Consider the following 21353-nt stretch of genomic DNA (forward strand, 5'->3'; position numbering starts at 1 on the left):
CTGACCTGTTGCCTCCGTGGCGATTCTGGTTTGATTTTGGTCCGAAGTGGCCCATGCTGGTCATAAGAGGCTCGCAATGGATCAGGTGGTCAGGCATGGTGACTTGGTTGATTGTGTGTTTTTGTACCTAACGACTTTGATCGTTGCTCACTATACCAATCACTGGATTGTCTAGTCCAGATCTGATTATTTACATGCCACTGTTATATAGTAGGAATATTGCTGAGAGTGTCTTTACACATGAAACTAACAAAACAAACAAATCTTACCTGTTGATAGAGGATTCAGAGTATGTGTTACCCAGTAACTGGCTCGCATCTGAGTATACAGAGCGGGGAGTGTGCTTACTCCCTGCATCTTGAATCATACAAAACTTTAACACTTTTCATAGACAATTGGCGAAAGACAAGCTGCTTCTCAGAATATTTGCAGTAGCACTTGCATGCTAGGCTGTGATCACAAGATGTACCCATGTTTTGTTGAAAGAGCTGTTCCGGTGCTTGGCCTGAATGCTACCTTGACCACCTGGATGGAGGAGAGTGAAACCCAGCAGGATCCAGGGGGAGAACAGGGACCCCTTCCACCAGCGATGGCAGCGTTATGGTGCTTATAACTGCCATACTGCAACATAGGCTTACAATCGTCCTGGACCTAAGAGTGCCCCATTGCTTGTCATAAACGGTGACATTATTCACTCACTTTTAAATCCAGCAAATCCAGCATCAGCTTGATTCTAGAACTTACGACATATTACAGGATAAATACTGACCTAAAACCTACACACCTGTGTGTATATATATATACACACACCGGTATATACAGCCGTGTATAACAAATGTACCTGGTGGTATTGGGGCCCCGGTCTATCTTTCTATATATATATATATATATATATTTATATATCTATATCTATATATGACTGGGGCCCCAATACCACCAGGTACATTTGTTGTACACGCCCGTATATACCGGTATATATATATCTGATGGCCCTAATAGAACCAGGTACATTTGTTATACACGCCTGTATATACCGGTATATATATATCTGATGGCCCTAATACCACCAGGTATATTTGCTATACACACCTGTATATATATCTGATGGCTTTGAAGTCTGGGCTGAGGTGTTTCATCCAGCTTTCAAATCCAAGAATCTCATCTAGATTCTGCACAAGTTTCATTAGAGCAGACACTATCCACTTGTTTTCTGAATAAAAGTCCTGCACGAAGCAGTACAATACTCACTATTCTATATCCCTGCAAACTTGTATAGGTTTAGCTAGACCCAGTGTCGTGGGACTGCATTTGTTGCATAATGTCCACTTGTCAGGTAATTGTGAAAAGTGCTTGCAGTATTCATCATCTCTTGGATAGGTATTTTACTGTACATCCTACCATGGACCTGGGTCATCTTTTGGAAGTTCATAATGTCCAAGGTCAACAGTCCAAATGTTCTGTTGGTACACTTCCTTAAAAAGAACTGATGACAAGGACAGCATTCAGATTTGTGGAAAATCACAATTATTGGACTCGCTCCTGATCTCCCTTCCTCATCAAGTTGATACATCAGAAGCTTCACAAAAAACAAAAGCAGAATTTCTGCAAAATAAGTTTATTGAGACGTACTTCGTCCCTGGTGCCTGACATAGCCAGGGTTATGCCTACCTGTACAAGATAACAGACGATACATACTTTCATAGCTGAACACTTGCTACAGACAGCCAGCAGATATAGCTCATCACATGATAACAGTTTACTAATGACAAGACATGATGAACATACAAATACAGGACCTGTGGTCTCAATGGCATCAATTTGAAAAATTCGTGACTCTTCAAGCAGAAAACAAAACTATTTCTTGTTTGTTTTACGCTGCAGTCAGCTGTATTCCGGCTGTATCAGTGGCCTGTGACAAATCAACATCTGGACCAGAGAAGCCAGTGACGGAAAAGCCCGGGGAAAGATCCACATCACACACAATCAGCCTAGGTATGGGGCCGGAGAACCCAATCCTTTAGTCAGCCTTTATGATAAGTATGGGATACTGGGGACCTATTCCCACTTCCTAACAGTACCACCCAAATGATACTGTTAGCATTTTACACAGATTTTAGTAATATTTCAGCGACATCCTGGTGGAAGGCACCAGAAACAGCTTCACACCTATTACCTGGGTCTTTGAAAAGATGAGCTACACCAGCGAGGCCAGCTTGACAGAGCCCATAACACTGATGGTGAGAAGGTTTTTAACACTGACAGCTGATCTGTGACTGAAGACCATGTTGGTCTAGTGGATGACATGACACCGATGTGATGCTTCTACATATAACATCAGTTGGTTTTTATTTGATCTAAAAAATCTGTAGGTTTAATTTGATAAAATAAGTTTGTTCATCTCCACTGTCAGAAGGTTCTCTAGTCTAGACAGAATTCTATTCTCAGAGATGAACACAAGTGATCAGATCCCATTTAATTGTATAATACAAAATCATATTGATTATCTTTCGTGCAAGTATTAAATGACTAATATTGCAAAATTTGTTTCTAAAAAACATGGACAAAACAAAGAATTTAATGATCATAACAAAATATGAAACCTAAAATCTTGATAAACTGACGTCTACACTAAAACCAGCTATAAAAGGCAGAGCAGGGGATACAGCGTTCAACAAAGAACAGCGCAGATAAAACATAAATGCAAATCTGGACTTCCGTATGTACAATTTTAAGAACTAAATTTGGCTTTCTGCGTGTCCATTAACAATGAAGTACAGAAACTTGAAACATTGATTCATAGAAACTCAGTTCAGGTTTTATCAGGTAGGGGGTGAACACTGAACGATGGCACAACCTTTACCACTTGGGCTGGGCTGCCTAATTCAATACAGTTATTTATACAATACTATACAGACTTGCCGACTTGAGTTCGGTAAGCTCATTACCATAATCATGATAATCAGTAGATTGTTTGTCCAAAGTGACCTCTGACCCGCAGTCAGGACAGCACACCTCCTTGTGGTGACATGACTAATCTGCCGACAGGGCTGAAGATCTCCAAACATTTCTTCTCCTTACAGACCATGTTACTACTTATTGTCATTATCATTATCATTATCATTATTATCAATACAACAAACCTTGATAACACTCACTTTGTACAATTCTTTGACAATCAAATTGAAATGAACTCAAATGAATCTCCGGGACTGACATTTGTAAGTCACGCAGGTAGACGACTAACTATGGAAAGGGCACATGATAGCATCCATTTCTGATGTTCATAGTTTTATTTTGAAATGTTTAATATAGTTTTTACAAAATGACATATACCGGGGTACTTGTTTTCTTGGCTTGATTTATTTTATTGGTTTGTTGTGAAAATATATCTTGGAAAGTCTACGATGCTCACATTGCTTCTCAGGTCTTATGACTAATACATGGTATGTTGGATTTAAAAAAAAATTGACAAACTTAAGGCTAATAACCCATATGAAAAAGCCTTGAAAATGACAGTTGAAATTTTAGTGTCTCATATCTGCCTGAACCTTGTGACAGACAAAAAAGGCTATCATGAAGAAGGGTTCTGTCCGGATTCACTATTTTGGTGTGCTATGCCTAGTTCAGAGCTATTTGAACTTTCCATTCAGTGCAATAGGGTAAGTCTCTATTTATCCTGTTATATAAGTTACCTCCACAAAGCCTAGCCTATATGAACTATATCAACAATAGGAATTGTAAAGTATGAAATTTAAATTGGGGAATTAATAATGCCATTTGCTTCAGACTTGAGGCGGAACATTGGTTGCTGGGCAGGTTGAGATAAATCCCTGTGTAATGTTTGGTGACTTGACTCATGTCGGAGAACCAATGATTATAACTGGGCAGCATCACAGCTTCAAGCATGCTTGGGGGCATGAACACAATGCATTATAGAAATATCCATCATTGAGGCTTAAAAAAATAAAAAGAACTTGTTCTCAGGCGATGGCTTTTGAAAATATAGTGTGGGTGTCTTTTTTTTTTTATGGTTGTTCAAACTAGTGTGTAACCAAATAAGCAGTTGTGTACAATCAAAGGGCCTCCATACATTAATGTATTCCTCGATCAGTAAAATACTGGAATACAGTATTGGACTACTGTTGGACTTGGAATAGTTAAGGATTTTTTAAAATTTGTTTTTAAAAATGGAAAGAAAAATGAAACATTTATGATGAACGAACTTTATGATGATGCAGGCGGTGCCTGAGAACCAAGACTATTATTTTTAATAATAGTAATACTAACGACTATTTAGTCTGTTCAATAACTATCTACTCCATGCCCTTTTCCTTTCCTAATGTAAAGTAGATGAAGACTTAAAAACACATCGAAACCTTCTTCGTGAAAACATGAACACATAACATTCTCAGAATATACATTCACCCTCGTAGGTTTTGACAAGAAATTATCCTTACGTAAATATTTAGTGAATCTTGAAACAGGTAATATCAAAAGATGGCACTGACAGCACTTTGAGAATTGCCAACCGAAAACAAGTGTTTCAATGGTTCCTGATATCAATTATATCTGGGTACATTCCATGAAGCAATTTTAGCGCTATACCTGTCGTAAGTGTATGTTCAGGTATGGGAGTTAGATAGATGTAGAGCTACAATTACACTCTGAATGAAGCCTCCGTTGTGAGGGCTGTCGAACATTGTCATTTCACGGTGTCCATGCACGTACCAAACAAGTTAGTCAACACCATTGGAGTGAGTTTGTTCTACTGCTGCCTTGACCAGTGTTTCCGTCATATCAGCTTCATGTGGGAGGAAAGCTCCAACTGAGACCCATCAGCAAATTAAAACTAAGTCTTAGAACGCATGGACAAAGTTCTAACTGCCATGCTATTACCACATGCCTACACCAAGGAGGGACAAACATGAAATACTCTTTATCTAGCTTGAAACTTTTTACATAATCTGTATTTTTTTCAATTCTGGTTGAGTTTTTATATCTGAAATACTTGTACATCAGAAGCTTCAAAGAGTCTGCAGTAACATGTAGAAAAATGGTTTGTAACCATGACAATATTTACAAGGACTTGACAACATGGAACACCGGCAAGCACCTGCTACCAGTTACACCAGCAGGCAATGCAAGTATGTATATATACAGCTTCATGTAGCATAGGCAGTGAGTGCGTAGGGCCTGACAGTCCCGTCAACACTGCAGCAATAGGAGGGACATAGCAACAGGCTTCACATGTTGTATTGTGTTGGGAATCCCACTCAGACCTCCATAATGATGACAGTCACTGGAACCACGAGGAACAGGAGAGTACGAGGACCTGTTCACTGAAAGCCCATCACAGTGTGTGAGAAGTGTTTTACACCTCATATAGTGAGTGAGTGAGTATGGTTTTACGCCGCTTTGAGCAATATTCCAGCAATATCACGGCGGGGGACACCAGAAATGGGCTTCACACATTGTACCCATGTCGGGAATCGAACCCGGGTCTTCGGCGCTTGGAACGCTGTAACCACTAGGCTACCCGACCGCCCCTACACCTCATATAGCAATACTCCGGCAAAATCAGGGCAAGGAAAACCAAACATTGGCTCCACACTTCATATTCATGTGTATTAGGAATCAAACCCAGGTCTTCAATGTGACACAGTGATGCACTAACCAGTAGGCTACCACTATGGCCCAAAAGACAGTGATGTTAAGCCGAAAATCTAAAACTCACAAGTAAAGACTATCATACTGAAAGTTGAAGTTTTTGTTTTAGTGTTTTACGCTTTCTTAGCACTAATGCCCAATATCCCAGCAAGGTGGGGCACCAGAGATGGAGTTCACACATTGTATGCACCTGACTCCACATCGTTGATAGTTTGGGTCGACAGATAACCAAGTCATGAAACAAAATCTCAACATGTGACAAGTTGTGCAGAAAACTAGAACTTTACACAAGAATGAATTGTCATGTGTGGTACAGTTGATGGTGACTGGCCCCAACTATTCTGTCACAAGGCCATTCCCCTACGCACTCATGTAGCTCTAGCATTCTCCAGTTGAGGGCTACGTCCACACCAAGTGATGACATTCCCTGAAGGACAAGTACAATTGTTGAAGTCAATGTTGCATATTAGCAAACACATGGTGTTGTTGGATATATTAGGATGATGTTGATTGGTGGGGGCTCTCTCGGTCGCGGAACCATCAAAATGAACCCTGGGTACCTGACACATGTATACATTGTAATGTGCCACGCTTCCATCGCTTTTTTTTCGCAAAGTCACAAACAGTTCAGCAATTTTACGATGTTCTTCACTTTGTGTTAACATGGCCACACCTGCTATGTAATAACAAGTCCAATCCGTGTTCAAAATAAGTACCTGCTTGTAGGCCCCTGTCAACGTAGATCTTGTCAGGCACGTAGTTTCAAATTTGTATTTATGGCCTCCAGTAAATTTAGGTGTAGATTTCTTTGTCACAATAAGCTGCATTTTTTTAAAGGGTCTGCAGCTTCTAATGTCTGTGGGTCCTGATGGCAGCCTCGCAACTTTTTTTATTTCCAACACTGGTTGATATATATGATTTTGATAAAAAACGTATTTGGGAATGCAGGCTTTTGTGGGTGTTCACAAGCCCTGGGAAAAGTGGGAGGTTCATCAGTCAACTGAGAAGCTCACAATTTATTGATGGCAGTGTATTTGTGACCCCTTGACACAAAGTGGTTAATGTGGTAAAACTGTGGAGATGTGGCTAGAGAAACACTGGGTACAAATTGATGGAACCATGGTACACAATGTAAACATACTGCCCTGGGTACATCAACCTGCACCAGCACCAGCACGTACCCACGGTACATACATTTCAATGGTACCCCTGCGAGACAGACACCATCAGTTGGATTGCTGCCTTGAGTTCTTGGAGCAAGTTGAACTGACTTCAACTTCAGCATGTTCACTGGTCTAGGGGAAACCTAGTAGTTGCCACGGTATCCATGTCCTCCCCTGCCTCTGTAGTCACGGTTATCATGGTGACCTTGACCTCGGCTCTGACCATATCTGTCTCTTTGGTTGCCATAGTTGTCACGGTAACCCCCTTGCTGAGGTTGGTTTCCATGGTAACCTCCATAATTTCTATCATGGCCACCCTGATGTCTGTTGTAATTCCTGAAATATGAGAACAATTGACAACTGACATGAACATCAAACCAAAACAATGAACTCTAAACTCATTTCATTCAGTCACTACCAGCATAGTTTGTATGGGCCAGCAATGGTCCTTATCATACCTCGTCCTTGTATTACATTGTACAGGTACAATACCGGTTGAGCAACAAAAACTGACCAATAAAGTTTGAATTACCACATACCTACACAACATTAAAAAATAAGAGGGGCCCTGGAATGACGGAGTGGAATAAGCATTCATTTGTCACCATGAAAGCCCAGGTTCCATTCACCTCAATCGACGTAAATCATACTCACTTGTTCATTCCCAAAACAGACAAATGTACAATGCTCACCTGTTGTCATTCGGATACCTCCGGTCATCATAGCGGTGACCTCCACCGTAACCTCCGCCGTGTCCACCATACCTATCTCGGTCAGATCGATGCTGCTCACGGCGATCACGATCTCGATCATATCCCCGGTCACGTGACCGATCGTAGTCATGTGACCTGTCTCTATCTCGGTCATGTGACCTGTGTCTGTCCCTATCATCAGATCGGTCTCTGTAGTGGTCGTGAGATCGGCCTTGCTCACTATCACGTGCCCTCTCATGGCTGTAGTGTTTGTTTGGCAACCGTTGAGAGTCGCTTGGCAACTGGGTTTTGGCAGAATCAGTCTTCGGATCTTTGGTCTGGCACAAAAACAAAGGCTTCATTACAGCAACTTTAACTTCAAATGAATGATACCTTTTCGCCATCGTTCATGATGCTTACAATATCAGTTTTCTAAAAGACTGTACATTCCAAATACAAGAAAACCAGGGCTCTGATGAGGACTGAAACAAGCTTGGGGCTGAGTCAAACACTCAGTACTTGACAGCGGAATAACTCACATGTTCAGCCACAACGTGTGTTGCAGACATGGGGGCATTGTCTGTTTGTTTGGTTTGTTTGTTGTTTAACACCGCACTCAGCAATATTCCAGCTATATGACCGCGGTCTGTAAATAATCGTGTCTGGACCAGACAATCCAGTGATTGATATCATGAGCATCGATCCAAACAATTGGGATTGATGACATGCATCAACCAAGTCAGCGAGCCTGACCACCCGATCCCGTTAGTCGCCTCGTACGACAAGCATAGTCGCCTTTTACGGCAAACATGGGTTCCTGCAGACCTATTCTAGCCCAGAATCTTCACAGACATGGAGGGGAAACGGTACAGTGTCTGGAATATTTCCACTTAAATATTGCTTGTAAAAAAGACACAATATTGATTGTGTGGCATCTTACTGTTGAAATTGTGGACTTGATTCCAGAATGGGTTGAGAGATATGGGTACCAGCATCCATTTCTTTGTAGGGCCCCACAGGCCACAAACCATAGGCTCAGATCTACTATTACTCCTTGCATTAACAATGTCAACTTATTACATATTTATCAGAAGCAGAGTACACAAGACCGTAAAATTAGAGAATCATTCGACTGTATTTTTTAAACAGCATCCATGTACTCACAGAGTCCAGAGTCTCCGGGGCACTGGGAGGTTGACTAGGTGGTAGAGGAGCAGGCTGTTCGTCACCAGTCTTCCCGACACTCTCAGCCTCCTCTGGAACCTCGGTGTTCTTGTCAGTGGAGGTCAACTGTTCCCCTTCTTCAGGGACGGGAGAGGACACCTTCTCTGTCCCTTGAGATGCTGCTCCCTCCCTGTTCTTCTCAAACTCTTGAGATGACGGCTTTTCGCCGTGTGAGACACTTATCTCCTGACCCTCTGGCATGGTCTCACCGTCATCTTTACCTCCCTTGTCAGTGTCATCTGGTGTGACTGACGTCTCAGGCTGAGATGCCTCTTGCTCTTCACCCTCAGCAACACCTTCAGCCACATGTTCTTGCTTCTCCTCAGCATCGAGCTGAGTTGAACTGTCACCGGGGCTCTCATCCACTGTCTTACTCACCTCAGACACCTCTGCTTCTGGCTGTGTCTCACTAGCCTCTGGTTCTGGCTGTGTTTCATTAGCCTCTGGTTCTGAGTGTGTCTCACTAGCCTCTGCTTCTGGCTGTGTCTCACTAGCCTCTGCTTCTGGATGTGTCTCACTAGCCTCTGGTTCTGAGTGTGTCTCACTAGCCTCTGCTTCTGGATGTGTCTCACTAGCCTCTGGTTCTGAGTGTGTCTCACTAGCCTCTGCTTCTGGCTGTGTCTCACTAGCCTCTGGTTCTGAGTGTGTCTCACTAGCCTCTGCTTCTGGATGTGTCTCACTAGCCTCTGGTTCTGAGTGTGTCTCACTAGCCTCTGCTTCTGGGTGTGTCTCACTAGCCTCTGATTCTGGCTGTGTCTCATTAGAATCTGCTTCTGGCTGTGTCTCACTAGCCTCTGATTCTGGCTGTGTCTCATTAGAATCTGCTTCTGGCTGTGTCTCATTAGCCTCTGCTTCTGGCTGTGTCTCACTAGCCTCTGATTCTGGGAGCGTCTTGTCAACCTCTGATTCTGAATGTGTCTTGTCAACCTCTGAATCTGGTTGCATCTCACTGACATCTGGTTGAACATTTGCCTCGTCTACATCCATTTGCTGAAATGCCTCACTGGCCTCTGACATTATCGGCTTGCTATTATCTGGCTGAGGCGACTTTTCATCATCTCCCAGCACCGTCTCACCCTTCTCCTCTACTACTGACGTGTCCATACCCTCCTCGGCCTTCTCCTTATCACTGCCCTCAACAGCTTTCTTTGTGTCCTTATCCTCAACCACTGATGTGTCCATACTCTCCTCGGCCTTCTCCTTATCACTGCCCTCAACAGCTTCCTTTGTGTCCTTATCACAATACTCTTCTTTATCTTCAGGTTCTTGTTCACTCTCCTCGCCCTTTTCAACAGCCTCTTCATCGCCACCCTGTGTCTGATCTTTATCAACACTCGCGTCACCACTTTCTTTATCCTCATCTTTATCAGGTGCTTTCTCGTCATCTCCATCCTTCTCTCCTTCATCTTCAGCCTGGACTTTGTCCGCTTCCGAGTCAGTCATTCCATCACCCTTATCTTTATCAGCTGCTACAGCGGCCACTTCCTCATCTTCCTCACTGTCAGCAAGAGCACTCTGCACCAAGGAGTCGATGTTACTGGCATCGTTTGAGGTCTCCTCCGGTTCCGGGGTGAAAGGCTGCCGAAGAGATAGCACAAGCTCAACAATGTATCACAGCATCTCAATCACAAGTGTCAAAGTGTCTCGCAACAATGTGTCACAGCATCTCATCACAACAATGTGTCACAGCATCTCAATCACAACAATATGTCACATTGTCTCAATCACAATTGTTTTAACTCCTGTGATATTAATGTACTACGCTTGATAGCTTCATAATTAGGTAAATTATCTAAAATTAAACTGACACAGCGATACATCTGTCTAGTGGACCAGGATTTCTGCCTTGTGGATTGACATTTGTTCTGTGGTGCAACGTACTGAAATGGTTCTGGAATACTGTCATACGCCTCCTCCTAGTGTTATACACTCCTGACTGTTGCTTGTTTAACACTTCAGTCCAGTGATATCATGGCTACTGGTAAATATTAGATGACTGATAATATGTGCACTGCCCCACGGTGTCGGGAATGATGATACACTTGATCCATTTGATCGCCTCTTCCAACAAGCCTACGCTGCTGGACATGTTCTAACAGACTCCCCATGGGGACATATGTAAATAAACTCCAGTGTTACCCTGTCACCACTGTCGTCAGTTCCAAACACAGAGGCTTTGGTAGGTGTCTTGTCGTCCTTCAGCTTGACCGTCAACCATCTGCGAGCCCCGGTCAGCTCGGGCGGGATGCTTGGGTCCCGAGTCTCCTCTGGTGGGTCTGGCGGGAGAATCTTCTCACTGATTGCAGCCGAGGTGAAACGCTTTTCTGAAATCCGCAAATAGGAAAGTCAAACATGTGAAAATGTTTCAAACATCGAGATGTATTTCACCCTTACTACCACACAAAGTCGATACCTAATTAGCACGTCCATGACTGAAGAGGAAAGGGTAGAATTTCAAGACAATGATCTCTATTATTTCATCATGTGTTATACATCTTTAACATGTTTAACCAACTTACAATAGATCAATACTAAAGGGCAACAATAAAGATTTCCCTTTACTGTTCAGACTTAATTGAAGATCTCAATCCAAGATGAAGGTATTGGATATAAAATGTAAACTTGACAGGCAGTAGCAGGCAATGGGTGAGATGGTGATGGTGGTGGTTGGGGTGGGAGCCAATATTGACATGGTCAGGGTACAACACCATGACAGCCTGGTCAGGCCTGGAGTCCTACCCAGCTTTGTCTGATCCAGGCATACAGGCTGCCTTCATACAGCCGTGATATTGAAGCATGGGTGAATTCTGTTTCACGTCACAACACTCAGCTATCACTTTGGCCGGTACAAGCAAAGCCTCGTAAACATGGTAAACCATTGTTTGAAGTAGGAGCAACAATGATGTATAAAGAATTCACATTGTAACCAACCTATAGTCAGTCAATGAGTTGGCTCTTACAACAACCATAGGATACTGGAGGCCTAGGCCCTGAATCACAGTTGGAGGTCAATGATGATGATGACAATGATGATGGTGGCGATGATGACGATGACAATGATGATGATGACAATGATGATGATGATGGTGGTGATGATGATGATGATGACGACGACGACGTAATTGACTATTCATCATGCACATGCAGTCTACTACATACAGGGGAAATCATTCCACACAAACTCCACATCAAGTCCTGGCGTTAGGAGATTACAGGTTTGAAGCAACAAAGCTTGTTCTGTTAGTAAGCCAAGTGCCGAAGTCAATCTAATTTGCCAATATATATGTCTCTGTCAAGATATCTTGTTATGCCAGCGTATAATGCAGAGGAACCTTGTTAGCACAAACCTGAGAGGATCAAAGGTCAACATCATGACATGTTAGAACCGACACCATCCATTATCAACGCCTAATATCATGTAGGATGCATGTTGTGAGGAGGACATTTTCTCTCCCTTGTCTAATAACATGCCTTGTAAAACAAACATTATTTGAACAGATTCTACTAAATGTACAGAAGTAATGTAAATCAGCTTTAACATATTTTCGAAAACAGTTGAACGATCGAGGATGAGTAATTTTTAATATTTAAACAACAAAAATAGGTAATGTTTTTATAAAAGTTCAAAATAATTCAAAATCCATATTCTTGACAATAAGTCCTAAAGTTCCAGATATCCATATCTACAAATACTCTTGTGAAATTGGAAGCTACCCCTTGTCCATTCCAGTAACACAGAGCACAAAGGTCTGGGATTAGGTGCGAGAAGGTTCCACTGCATACATATACAAATAGAGGCAGTATGTAGGTCTGAAACTTATTAATGTATCAGGGAATTACGTTCCTAGTATTGGAATAAAGAACAGATCGTCTGTACCTTGTGATCACAGAGAAGCCGAATATTGGCATTAATATATTGCTAAGCTCACACAATACAAATTTCGTCTCTTCCTTGATATCAATTATTGTCAAGGTGGATTCAAACTTGCAGTTGTGATCACATTGTACAAAATTTTCAAAAATGTCATTGTCAAGTTTTCTATTTCCAAAACTTGAAGGGCACACATGAACATCTGTTCACATATACCTTCAACCAAACAATCAGCCAAACTGACCACTACCAAAAAAGGATAAATAAAACCATTGCTGTCTGGAATGGGGAGTGAAAAAAAAATACAAGTCTCAACATTGTTGACTTCAACAAGATAATTCCAATTGACATTGACTTGAAGCAGCCTATGGTTTCTTCACAAGTGGAGATGGATGACAGCCTCACTGTACACACACACAAAGGGAGAGAACTGCTGGATGTGCCCCAATAAGCAGAGATAACATAAGCCTTATCTTTAACATAGCAGCCTGGCAAGGGAATCAACTAACCAGTGGTCGAGACTGTCAGCATTCTTCCATGCAGTCACAATAAAAAGACACACTCAGCCTTACAAGAATTGAAATCTAGATGTTTACCAAGCCAAGGAAATTAGGACACAATCACCATGTCAGATATAGTAGGAAGTTCTGAATCTTGGAAGCTGAAGTCAAATTATAGGGCATTTGAAGTTGTGCAGTTGTGTCCCTTTGTGTCCCACACACGAACAAACAGGCTAACTACTGGGTGTTAATGAGTAGGTATAGACGTCAGCAAGCTCGCTAGGCTAGCCTCCCAGTCAGCGTTGGCTCTCACCGTAACGTTCACCGTCGTCGTGGTCCTCGGACACGCCCGCTGTTGTGATGAAACACATGACAACGCTCTTTAACAATCGTAGTCTCTCGGGTATAAGCCCACGAACCAAAATAAATACTGAATGACCCTTTGTTAATGCCAGTGAGTGACAGTGCTCCAGATACGAGCCATATCAACATATGTACAGTTATAAAATATATAGATATCGATATTTTAGTTTCAAATGTCGAAATGTATCCAGCAATGCCAACCCTAACTGAAACTTTGGAGCAATCAGTGGGGTTAAAAGAATAATTTAATGTAAAAAAGAGAAATAGTAACAGTATCAGGATGCAGGATTTCACTTCGACTTTTTCTTTAATAATAGACGGAAGTGAAACGTGGTCCATGCTCCACACATTCATCAAAGTCATCATGTGACACAAACTGTCTTTCACAAAGACAAAATAAGTTCCATGTACATGCAATAAGTTCCCTGTCTGCACCCTGAAAGAGTGGCTGAGACTGGCTTAGGCCGCTTTGAACAATATTCAAGTATCACGACTGTCAGCCTAATGTTGGAGGAAAGCCTGAAGTGATGCAGGTCTCAGACATTTGCCATTTTGGTGAAATCCACGAGCACGGGTATGGAGCTGACAAACCTAGAAACATCATCGATGTCATGATTCATCAACATATCGATACATCGCCAAGTTACACAGGACGCTATGATACTTGATACACCTACCCATGTGCCTCTACCAGTCACAAAAATCAACGTGTATGAAATTTTGCTGTAGCCCATCAAGAAATCTACACTGGCTACCATAACCTTACCACCTATCGTGAAACTAACAGCTAAATTTGAAAATACTATTAGAAGTTGAGTTCACATAAACTGGTTGCTAGCAAAACCTTGGGTTAGAAGAGCCACAAGGAACCTTGAGAGTTCTTTTATAAAAAAGGCAATAATTAAACATGGTGATATGTATTGCATGTTGAGAAGAATGTCCCAATATGTCCCAATATGTCCCGACCAGCATAACACCTACTGATGATACAACTTGAAACCCTCATCAGGGTATGTGTACATCACGCAGGAGATAGCCAACTGAATTTTCAGTCTGAAAATGACTGATTTTCTATTAAAAGATAGACTGAACTATTCTTCTCAGCCACCAATTAAAGGAGGCAACAGTATCTGGAGCACTGGACACCTAATGAAACTACCCTACAATGAAAATATTCCAGGGACAGCTAGGAAGAGAAGGTTAAGGTTGGCAATCTACGTATGCAGTTCACTAGAGGGAGCTATGCAATACCTAAAAAAGAACTACCGTTTGCTGTTATTAAGCAAAAATGTCTTTCTAACTTGTTAAATCCTTGTGTTGACCTCAGTGTTGAACACTGTCCTAAAATGCTGGTTTTATTTTTTCATGTTTGTTGTTTAACGCTGCACTCAGCAATATTCCAGCTATATGACAAATAAACGAGTCTGGACCAGGCAATCATGTGATTGATATCATGAGCATCAATCCACGCAATTGAGATACGGTAAAATACATCAACAAAGTCAGCGAGCCTGACCACCCGATCCCGTTAAGACAAGCATAGTCGCCTCTTACAGCAAGCATGGGTTGCTGAAAACCTGTTCTATCCCAGATCTTCACGGGTCCTATGATTATAGTGGAACACTAAACTAGTAAAAGTGAAATAGTATCATGACTATCCTAATGGGATAGTCTCAGAATTTCTGAAATTCATTTATCAAGAGCTAGATTTTCTATTCAACATCCTGATGCTCAAATGATCTGTTAAAACTTGGAATGAAAAGAAGTCTGTGCTAAACACTTTTGAGCCTATTACCAAGAACTCGTCTTCTGGCAACATTTGTAGCAGCTTGTAACCTTATTGTAGCTGAGCTTACTACTAAATAAGTTTTATCATGTTTACAAAACTCAGTCTAATGGCTTAAGACCCAAACGAACATTTTGAAATATGTTCTTGTGACATTAACAAAACAATGCTTATATATTTATTCAGGCTAGCTTTGTTGTTGTTTGGTGTTTTTTGTTTAACGCCACACTCAGCAATATTCCAGCATTATGACGGCAGTCTGTAAATAATCGAATCTGGACCAGACAATCCAGTGATTGATATCATTTGCATCTATCTACGCAATTGGGATACAATGACATGCATCACCTATGTAAGCAAGTCTGACACCTGTTCTCGTTAGTCGCCTCTTACGACAAGCATAGTCGCCTGCAACAAGCATGGGTTGGTGAAGACCTATTCTACCCCGGATCTTCATGGGTCTCAGGCTAGCTAAATCACTGAGTCTAATGAGTTGTTCAGATTCACAGATCTTGTATGGGTCGCGAGATCCTGATGGAGTTAGTATCGTCATCCTGTTTCAGGATTTTAAATAAAATTCACAAAAAAAACAACTATAATTTTACATGAAAAAGCAATACCTTTACAATTCAACTTACACTGCTGCTGTTTCTTATACAAGATAATATTACAACAAACCAAGGACAATGTACAAGGTTAATTGAAGGTCTGAGCAGTCCTCAAATTTCTCTTACAAGAAAAAAACAAATGCATTACAGCGATAGAAACTAACTGTTTTGGTCCACAAGTCCTTATAATGATAACATAAATAATGCCAAATTTCTACTAGTACTTATAATACCTTAACTGTTGTTTTTTTTGGCAAGGACTGTAAGGCGAGTGACAATTTCTATCACTGCATTACATTCCAAACATCAAATTGTTCAGTTTTACAAGTTTTCAAAAATGCAAGCAGAAAACAAAAGACAACTCTTCAAAATAATTCCATGTTAGATTGGGCAGAAATGGGTGATCTCCCCTTGCCTGATTAGAATTACCTCCTTTGAGAACAAGGCTACTATTCTACAGGTGAGGTGAGGTGAAATTGGGTTTAACGTCGCGTCCAAGATTATTGCACTTATATAGCGACGTGCATGCACGTGTATGTGTGTGTGTGGCTGCTTGTACTAGTCCGGACTGATGCCGATTTATAGTGCTAGCACACTGAGATACCATGCCGCAGTTTAACATGAATACCCCACTCAGACACAGTATACTGACTCCGAGCCGACCAGTCCTTGTTTTAGCCCCTTAATGCCGAGCGCCAGACAGGGTAACAACAAGTACAATCTTTTAACGTCTTTTTGTATGACGCGGCCCGGGATCGAACCCTGGACCTTCCGCTCTCCGGGCGGACGCTCTACCACAAGACCACGGAGGCGGTACTATTCTACAGATACAGACAAGTACATGATACTCACTTGACACAATGTTTGGCTTTTTGACTAGGCCGAGGACATCGAGGAGAGACGCTCCCGGTCTTCTTCTCGGGTCTTGTTCCTCATCAACTAAACAAAACAGTAGACAGTCTTAGTCAAATCAGTCTTGGTGCCGTAGACTAGTTAAATATGTTTTGTTTCTGATAATTCTTTTAACACTGACTGGGCACGGAGGGAGCAATAGTGATGAAGGATAGATAGAGTGATGGATGGATGAATGGATCGAGTGAGGGATGGATGGAGTGAATGATGGATGGATGGATGGAGTGATGGATGAATGGATGGAGTGAGGGATGGATGGATGGATGGAGTTAGGGATGGATGGATAGAAGAGGGGTGGATGGATAGATGGATGGTGTGAGGGTTGGATGGATGGAGAGGGATGGAGTGAGGGATGGATGGAGTGAGGGTTGGATGGATCGATGGAGATAGGGATGGATGGATAGAAGAGAGGTGGATGGATTGATTGATGGTGTGAGGGTTGGATGGATGGAGAGGGATGGAGCGAGGGATGGATGGAGTGAGGGTTGGATGGAGTGAAGGAAACATGGATACATGGAAGGAGGGATAGATGGAGTAAGGGATGGATGAATGAATGCATTGAGTGAGTGAGGGATGGATGGAGGTAGGGATGGATGGATGAATGGATGGATGGAGGTAGGGATGGAGTTAGGTTAGGATGGATGGAGAAAGGGATGGATGGATGAATGGATGAGGTGGGGATGGGTGAATGGATGGATGGGGGAGGTAGGGATGGATGGAGGTAGGGATGGATGAATGGAGAGGGATGGGGGTAGAGATGAGTGAGGGATGGATGAAGGTGGGGATGGATGGATGGATGGATGAATGGATGGATGGAAGGAGGTAGGGATGGATGGATGGATGAATGGATGCATTGAGTGAGTGAGGGATGGATGGAGGTAGGGATGGATGAATTAATGCATTGAGTGAGTGAGGGATGGATGGAGGTATGGAGGGATGGATGAATGGATGGATGGATGGATGGAAGGAGGTAGGGATGGATGGAGGTAGGGATGGATGAATGGAAAGAGGGATGGATGAATGGAGGTGGGGATGGGTGAATGGATGGATGGGGGAGGTAGGGATGGATGGAGGTAGGGATGGATGGAGAGAGGGATGGGGGTAGGGATGAGTGAGGGATGGATGAAGGTTGGGATGGATGGATGGATGAATGGATGGATGGAAGGAGGTAGGGATGGATGGATGAATGGATGGAAGGAAGGAGGTAGGGATGGCATGAGGGATGGATGAATGGAGTGAGGGATGGATGGAGGGATGGATGGAGGGTGGGGGGGGGGGGGGGGCCTTATAAATAAAACACAACATACAAGAGTGCATTTCTGCTCTTAGTCAAATATTGGAAACCACAGTCTCCACACTATTGAGATTTTACTTTATCTTCATAAAATCCTTCAGTGCTGGACAAGAAATGTTATTTTATTAACTTCACAAAGGGATTTCTTTTTTCAAAACTTTTCATTGGTGATTTACTAGATTAAAGATCTGCAGGTTTGTCAAGAAAACAAGTCTGTGAACAACGTCATATTTAACAACCACAAAGTCAGACAACAAATAATTCTTTTCTTTCACCCATTCCTTCAAAATAACTCCATGGGTCTCATTATGCTACATATCCAGGTAAAGTTTCATCTATCTTTCTTCTCATGTCATGATAATTTGTAATGCTTCCTTTATGTTTTGTTTGCCAGTAGCCCCTGAGGAGAGGAGAGGTGGTTTTACCTCTGTCCTCTTTGGGTGGTAGTATAGGCTTCTCCTTGTAGCAGGATCGCTTGGTGCAGAACACTAGATGATTGGCTGAAACATACAGACAGAGCAGGACATCACGTGATGAACACATCAAAGGCATATTAACATGACCACATGACCAACATGAGGTTGGATCTATCCAGTATTGAATGAATTAATCTAAGCATTCTCAGAACTAATGTTATATCTTTGCTATAAGTGGCTGAGTGAGAGTACAATTCGACCATACGCTAGTTGAGCGGTAGAACAGATCACTAGAGTGTTCACATCAGCTAGTTGAGCGGTACACCAGATCACTAGAGGGTTCACCATCAGCTAGTTGAGTGGTACACCAGATCACTAGAGTGTTCACATCAGCTAGTTGAGCGGTACACCAGATCACTAGAGGGTTCACCATTAGCTAGTTGAGCAGTACACCAGATCACTAGAGGGTTCTCCATCCGCTAGTTGAGCAGTACACCAGATCACTAAAAGGTTCACCATTAGCTAGTTGAGCAGTACACCAGATCACTAAAAGGTTCACCATTAGCAAGTTGAGTGGTACACCAGATCACTAGAAGGTTCACCATTAGCTAGTTGAGCAGTACATCAGATCACTAGAAGGTTCACCATTAGCTAGTTGAGCGGTACACCAGATCACTAGAAGGTTCACCATTAGCTAGTTGAGCAGTACACCAGATCACTAGAAGGTTCACCATTAGCTAGTTGAGCAGTACACCAGATCACTAGAGGGTTCACCATTAGCTAGTTGAGCGGTAATCCAGATCACTAGAGGGTTCACCATTAGCTAGTTGAGTGGTACACCAGATCACTAGAGGGTTCACCATTAGCTAGTTGAGTGGTACACCAGATCACTAGAAGGTTCACCATTAGCTAGTTGAGTGGTACACCAGATCACTAGAGGGTTCACCATCAGCTAGTTGAGTGGTACACCAGATCACTAGAAGGTTCACCATTAGCTAGTTGAGTGGTACACCAGATCACTAGAGGGTTCACCATCAGCTAGTTGAGCGGTACACCAGATCACTAGAGGGTTCACCATCAGCTAGTTGAGTGGTACACCAGATCACTAGAAGGTTCACCATAAGCTAGTTGAGCGGTACACCAGATCACTAGAGGGTTCTCCATTAGCTAGTTGAGTGGTACACCAGATCACTAGAGGGTTCACCATTAGCTAGTTGAGTGGTACACCAGATCACTAGAAGGTTCACCATTAGCTAGTTGAGCAGTACACCAGATCACTAGAGGGTTCACCATTAGCTAGTTGAGTGGTACACCAGATCACTAGAGGGTTCACCATTAGCTAGTTGAGTGGTACACCAGATCACTAGAAGGTTCACCATTAGCTAGTTGAGCGGTACACCAGATCACTAGAGGGTTCACCATTAGCTAGTTGAGCGGTACACCAGATCACTAGAAGGTTCACCATTAGCTAGTTGAGCAGTACACCAGATCACTAGAGGGTTCACCATTAGCTAGTTGAGTGGTACACAGGATCACTAGAAGGTTCACCATTAGCTAGTTGAGTGGTACACCAGATCACTAGAGGGTTCACCATTAGCTAGTTGAGTGGTACACCAGATCACTAGAAGGTTCACCATTAGCTAGTTGAGCAGTACACCAGATCACTAGAGGGTTCACCATTAGCTAGTTGAGCAGTACACCAGATCACTAGAGGGTTCTCCATCCGCTAGTTGAGCGGTACACCAGATCACTAGAGGGTTCACCATTAGCTAGTTGAGCAGTACACCAGATCACTAGAAGGTTCACCATTAGCTAGTTGAGTGGTACACCAGATCACTAGAAGGTTCACCATTAGCTAGTTGAGCAGTACACCAGATCACTAGAGGGTTCACCATTAGCTAGTTGAGTGGTACACCAGATCACTAGAAGGTTCACCATTAGCTAGTTGAGTGGTACACCAGATCACTAGAGGGTTCACCATTAGCTAGTTGAGCGGTAGAACAGATCACTAGAGGGTTCACCATTAGCTAGTTGAGTGGTACACCAGATCACTAGAGGGTTCACCATTAGCTAGTTGAGCAGTACACCAGATCACTAGAAGGTTCACCATTAGCTAGTTGAGTGGTACACCAGATCACTAGAGGGTTCACCATTAGCTAGTTGAGCAATACACCAGATCACTAGAGGGTTCTCCATCCGCTAGTTGAGCAGTACACCAGATCACTAGAAGGTTCACTATTAGCTAGTTGAGCGGTACACCAGATCACTAGAGGGTTCACCATCAGCTAGTTGAGTGGTACACCAGATCACTAGAAGGTTCACCATAAGCTAGTTGAGCGGTACACCAGATCACTAGAGGGTTCTCCATTAGCTAGTTGAGTGGTACACCAGATCACTAGAGGGTTCACCATTAGCTAGTTGAGTGGTACACCAGATCACTAGAAGGTTCACCATTAGCTAGTTGAGCAGTACACCAGATCACTAGAGGGTTCACCATTAGCTAGTTGAGTGGTACACCAGATCACTAGAGGGTTCACCATTAGCTAGTTGAGTGGTACACCAGATCACTAGAAGGTTCACCATTAGCTAGTTGAGCGGTACACCAGATCACTAGAGGGTTCACCATTAGCTAGTTGAGCGGTACACCAGATCACTAGAAGGTTCACCATTAGCTAGTTGAGCAGTACACCAGATCACTAGAGGGTTCACCATTAGCTAGTTGAGTGGTACACAGGATCACTAGAAGGTTCACCATTAGCTAGTTGAGCGGTACACCAGATCACTAGAGGGTTCACCATTAGCTAGTTGAGTGGTACACCAGATCACTAGAAGGTTCACCATTAGCTAGTTGAGCAGT

The 21353-nt window shown here is 42.7% G+C and overlaps 1 protein-coding gene across 5 annotated transcripts in view; it reads right to left on the bottom strand.

Annotated features, from left to right (window-relative positions):
- Positions 1-1599: 1599 nt before the first annotated feature.
- The window catches only part of LOC124115131, a 43103-nt gene continuing 23349 nt past the window's right edge, over positions 1600-21353 (bottom strand). For 3 of the 5 annotated variants that reach the window (XM_046475963.2, XM_046475962.2, XM_046475966.2), the window contains 7 exons: positions 18506-18580; positions 16727-16813; positions 13431-13469; positions 10886-11070; positions 8687-10324; positions 7523-7860; positions 1600-7166 (listed from right to left, as the gene is read on the bottom strand). In XM_046475963.2, the coding sequence (XP_046331919.2) occupies positions 6974-7166; positions 7523-7860; positions 8687-10324; positions 10886-11070; positions 13431-13469; positions 16727-16813; positions 18506-18580 (2555 nt within the window). In that variant the 3' untranslated portion in view covers positions 1600-6973. The remainder of the gene's footprint in view (positions 7167-7522; positions 7861-8686; positions 10325-10885; positions 11071-13430; positions 13470-16726; positions 16814-18505; positions 18581-21353) is intronic. The other 2 variants (XM_046475967.2, XM_046475965.2) reach the window with 2 other exon arrangements.

The sequence above is a fragment of the Haliotis rufescens genome, unplaced genomic scaffold (genome assembly GCF_023055435.1).
Source record: "Haliotis rufescens isolate VD_foot unplaced genomic scaffold, xgHalRufe1.0.p SCAF_14, whole genome shotgun sequence".
NCBI classification, from domain to species: Eukaryota; Metazoa; Mollusca; class Gastropoda; order Lepetellida; family Haliotidae; genus Haliotis; species Haliotis rufescens.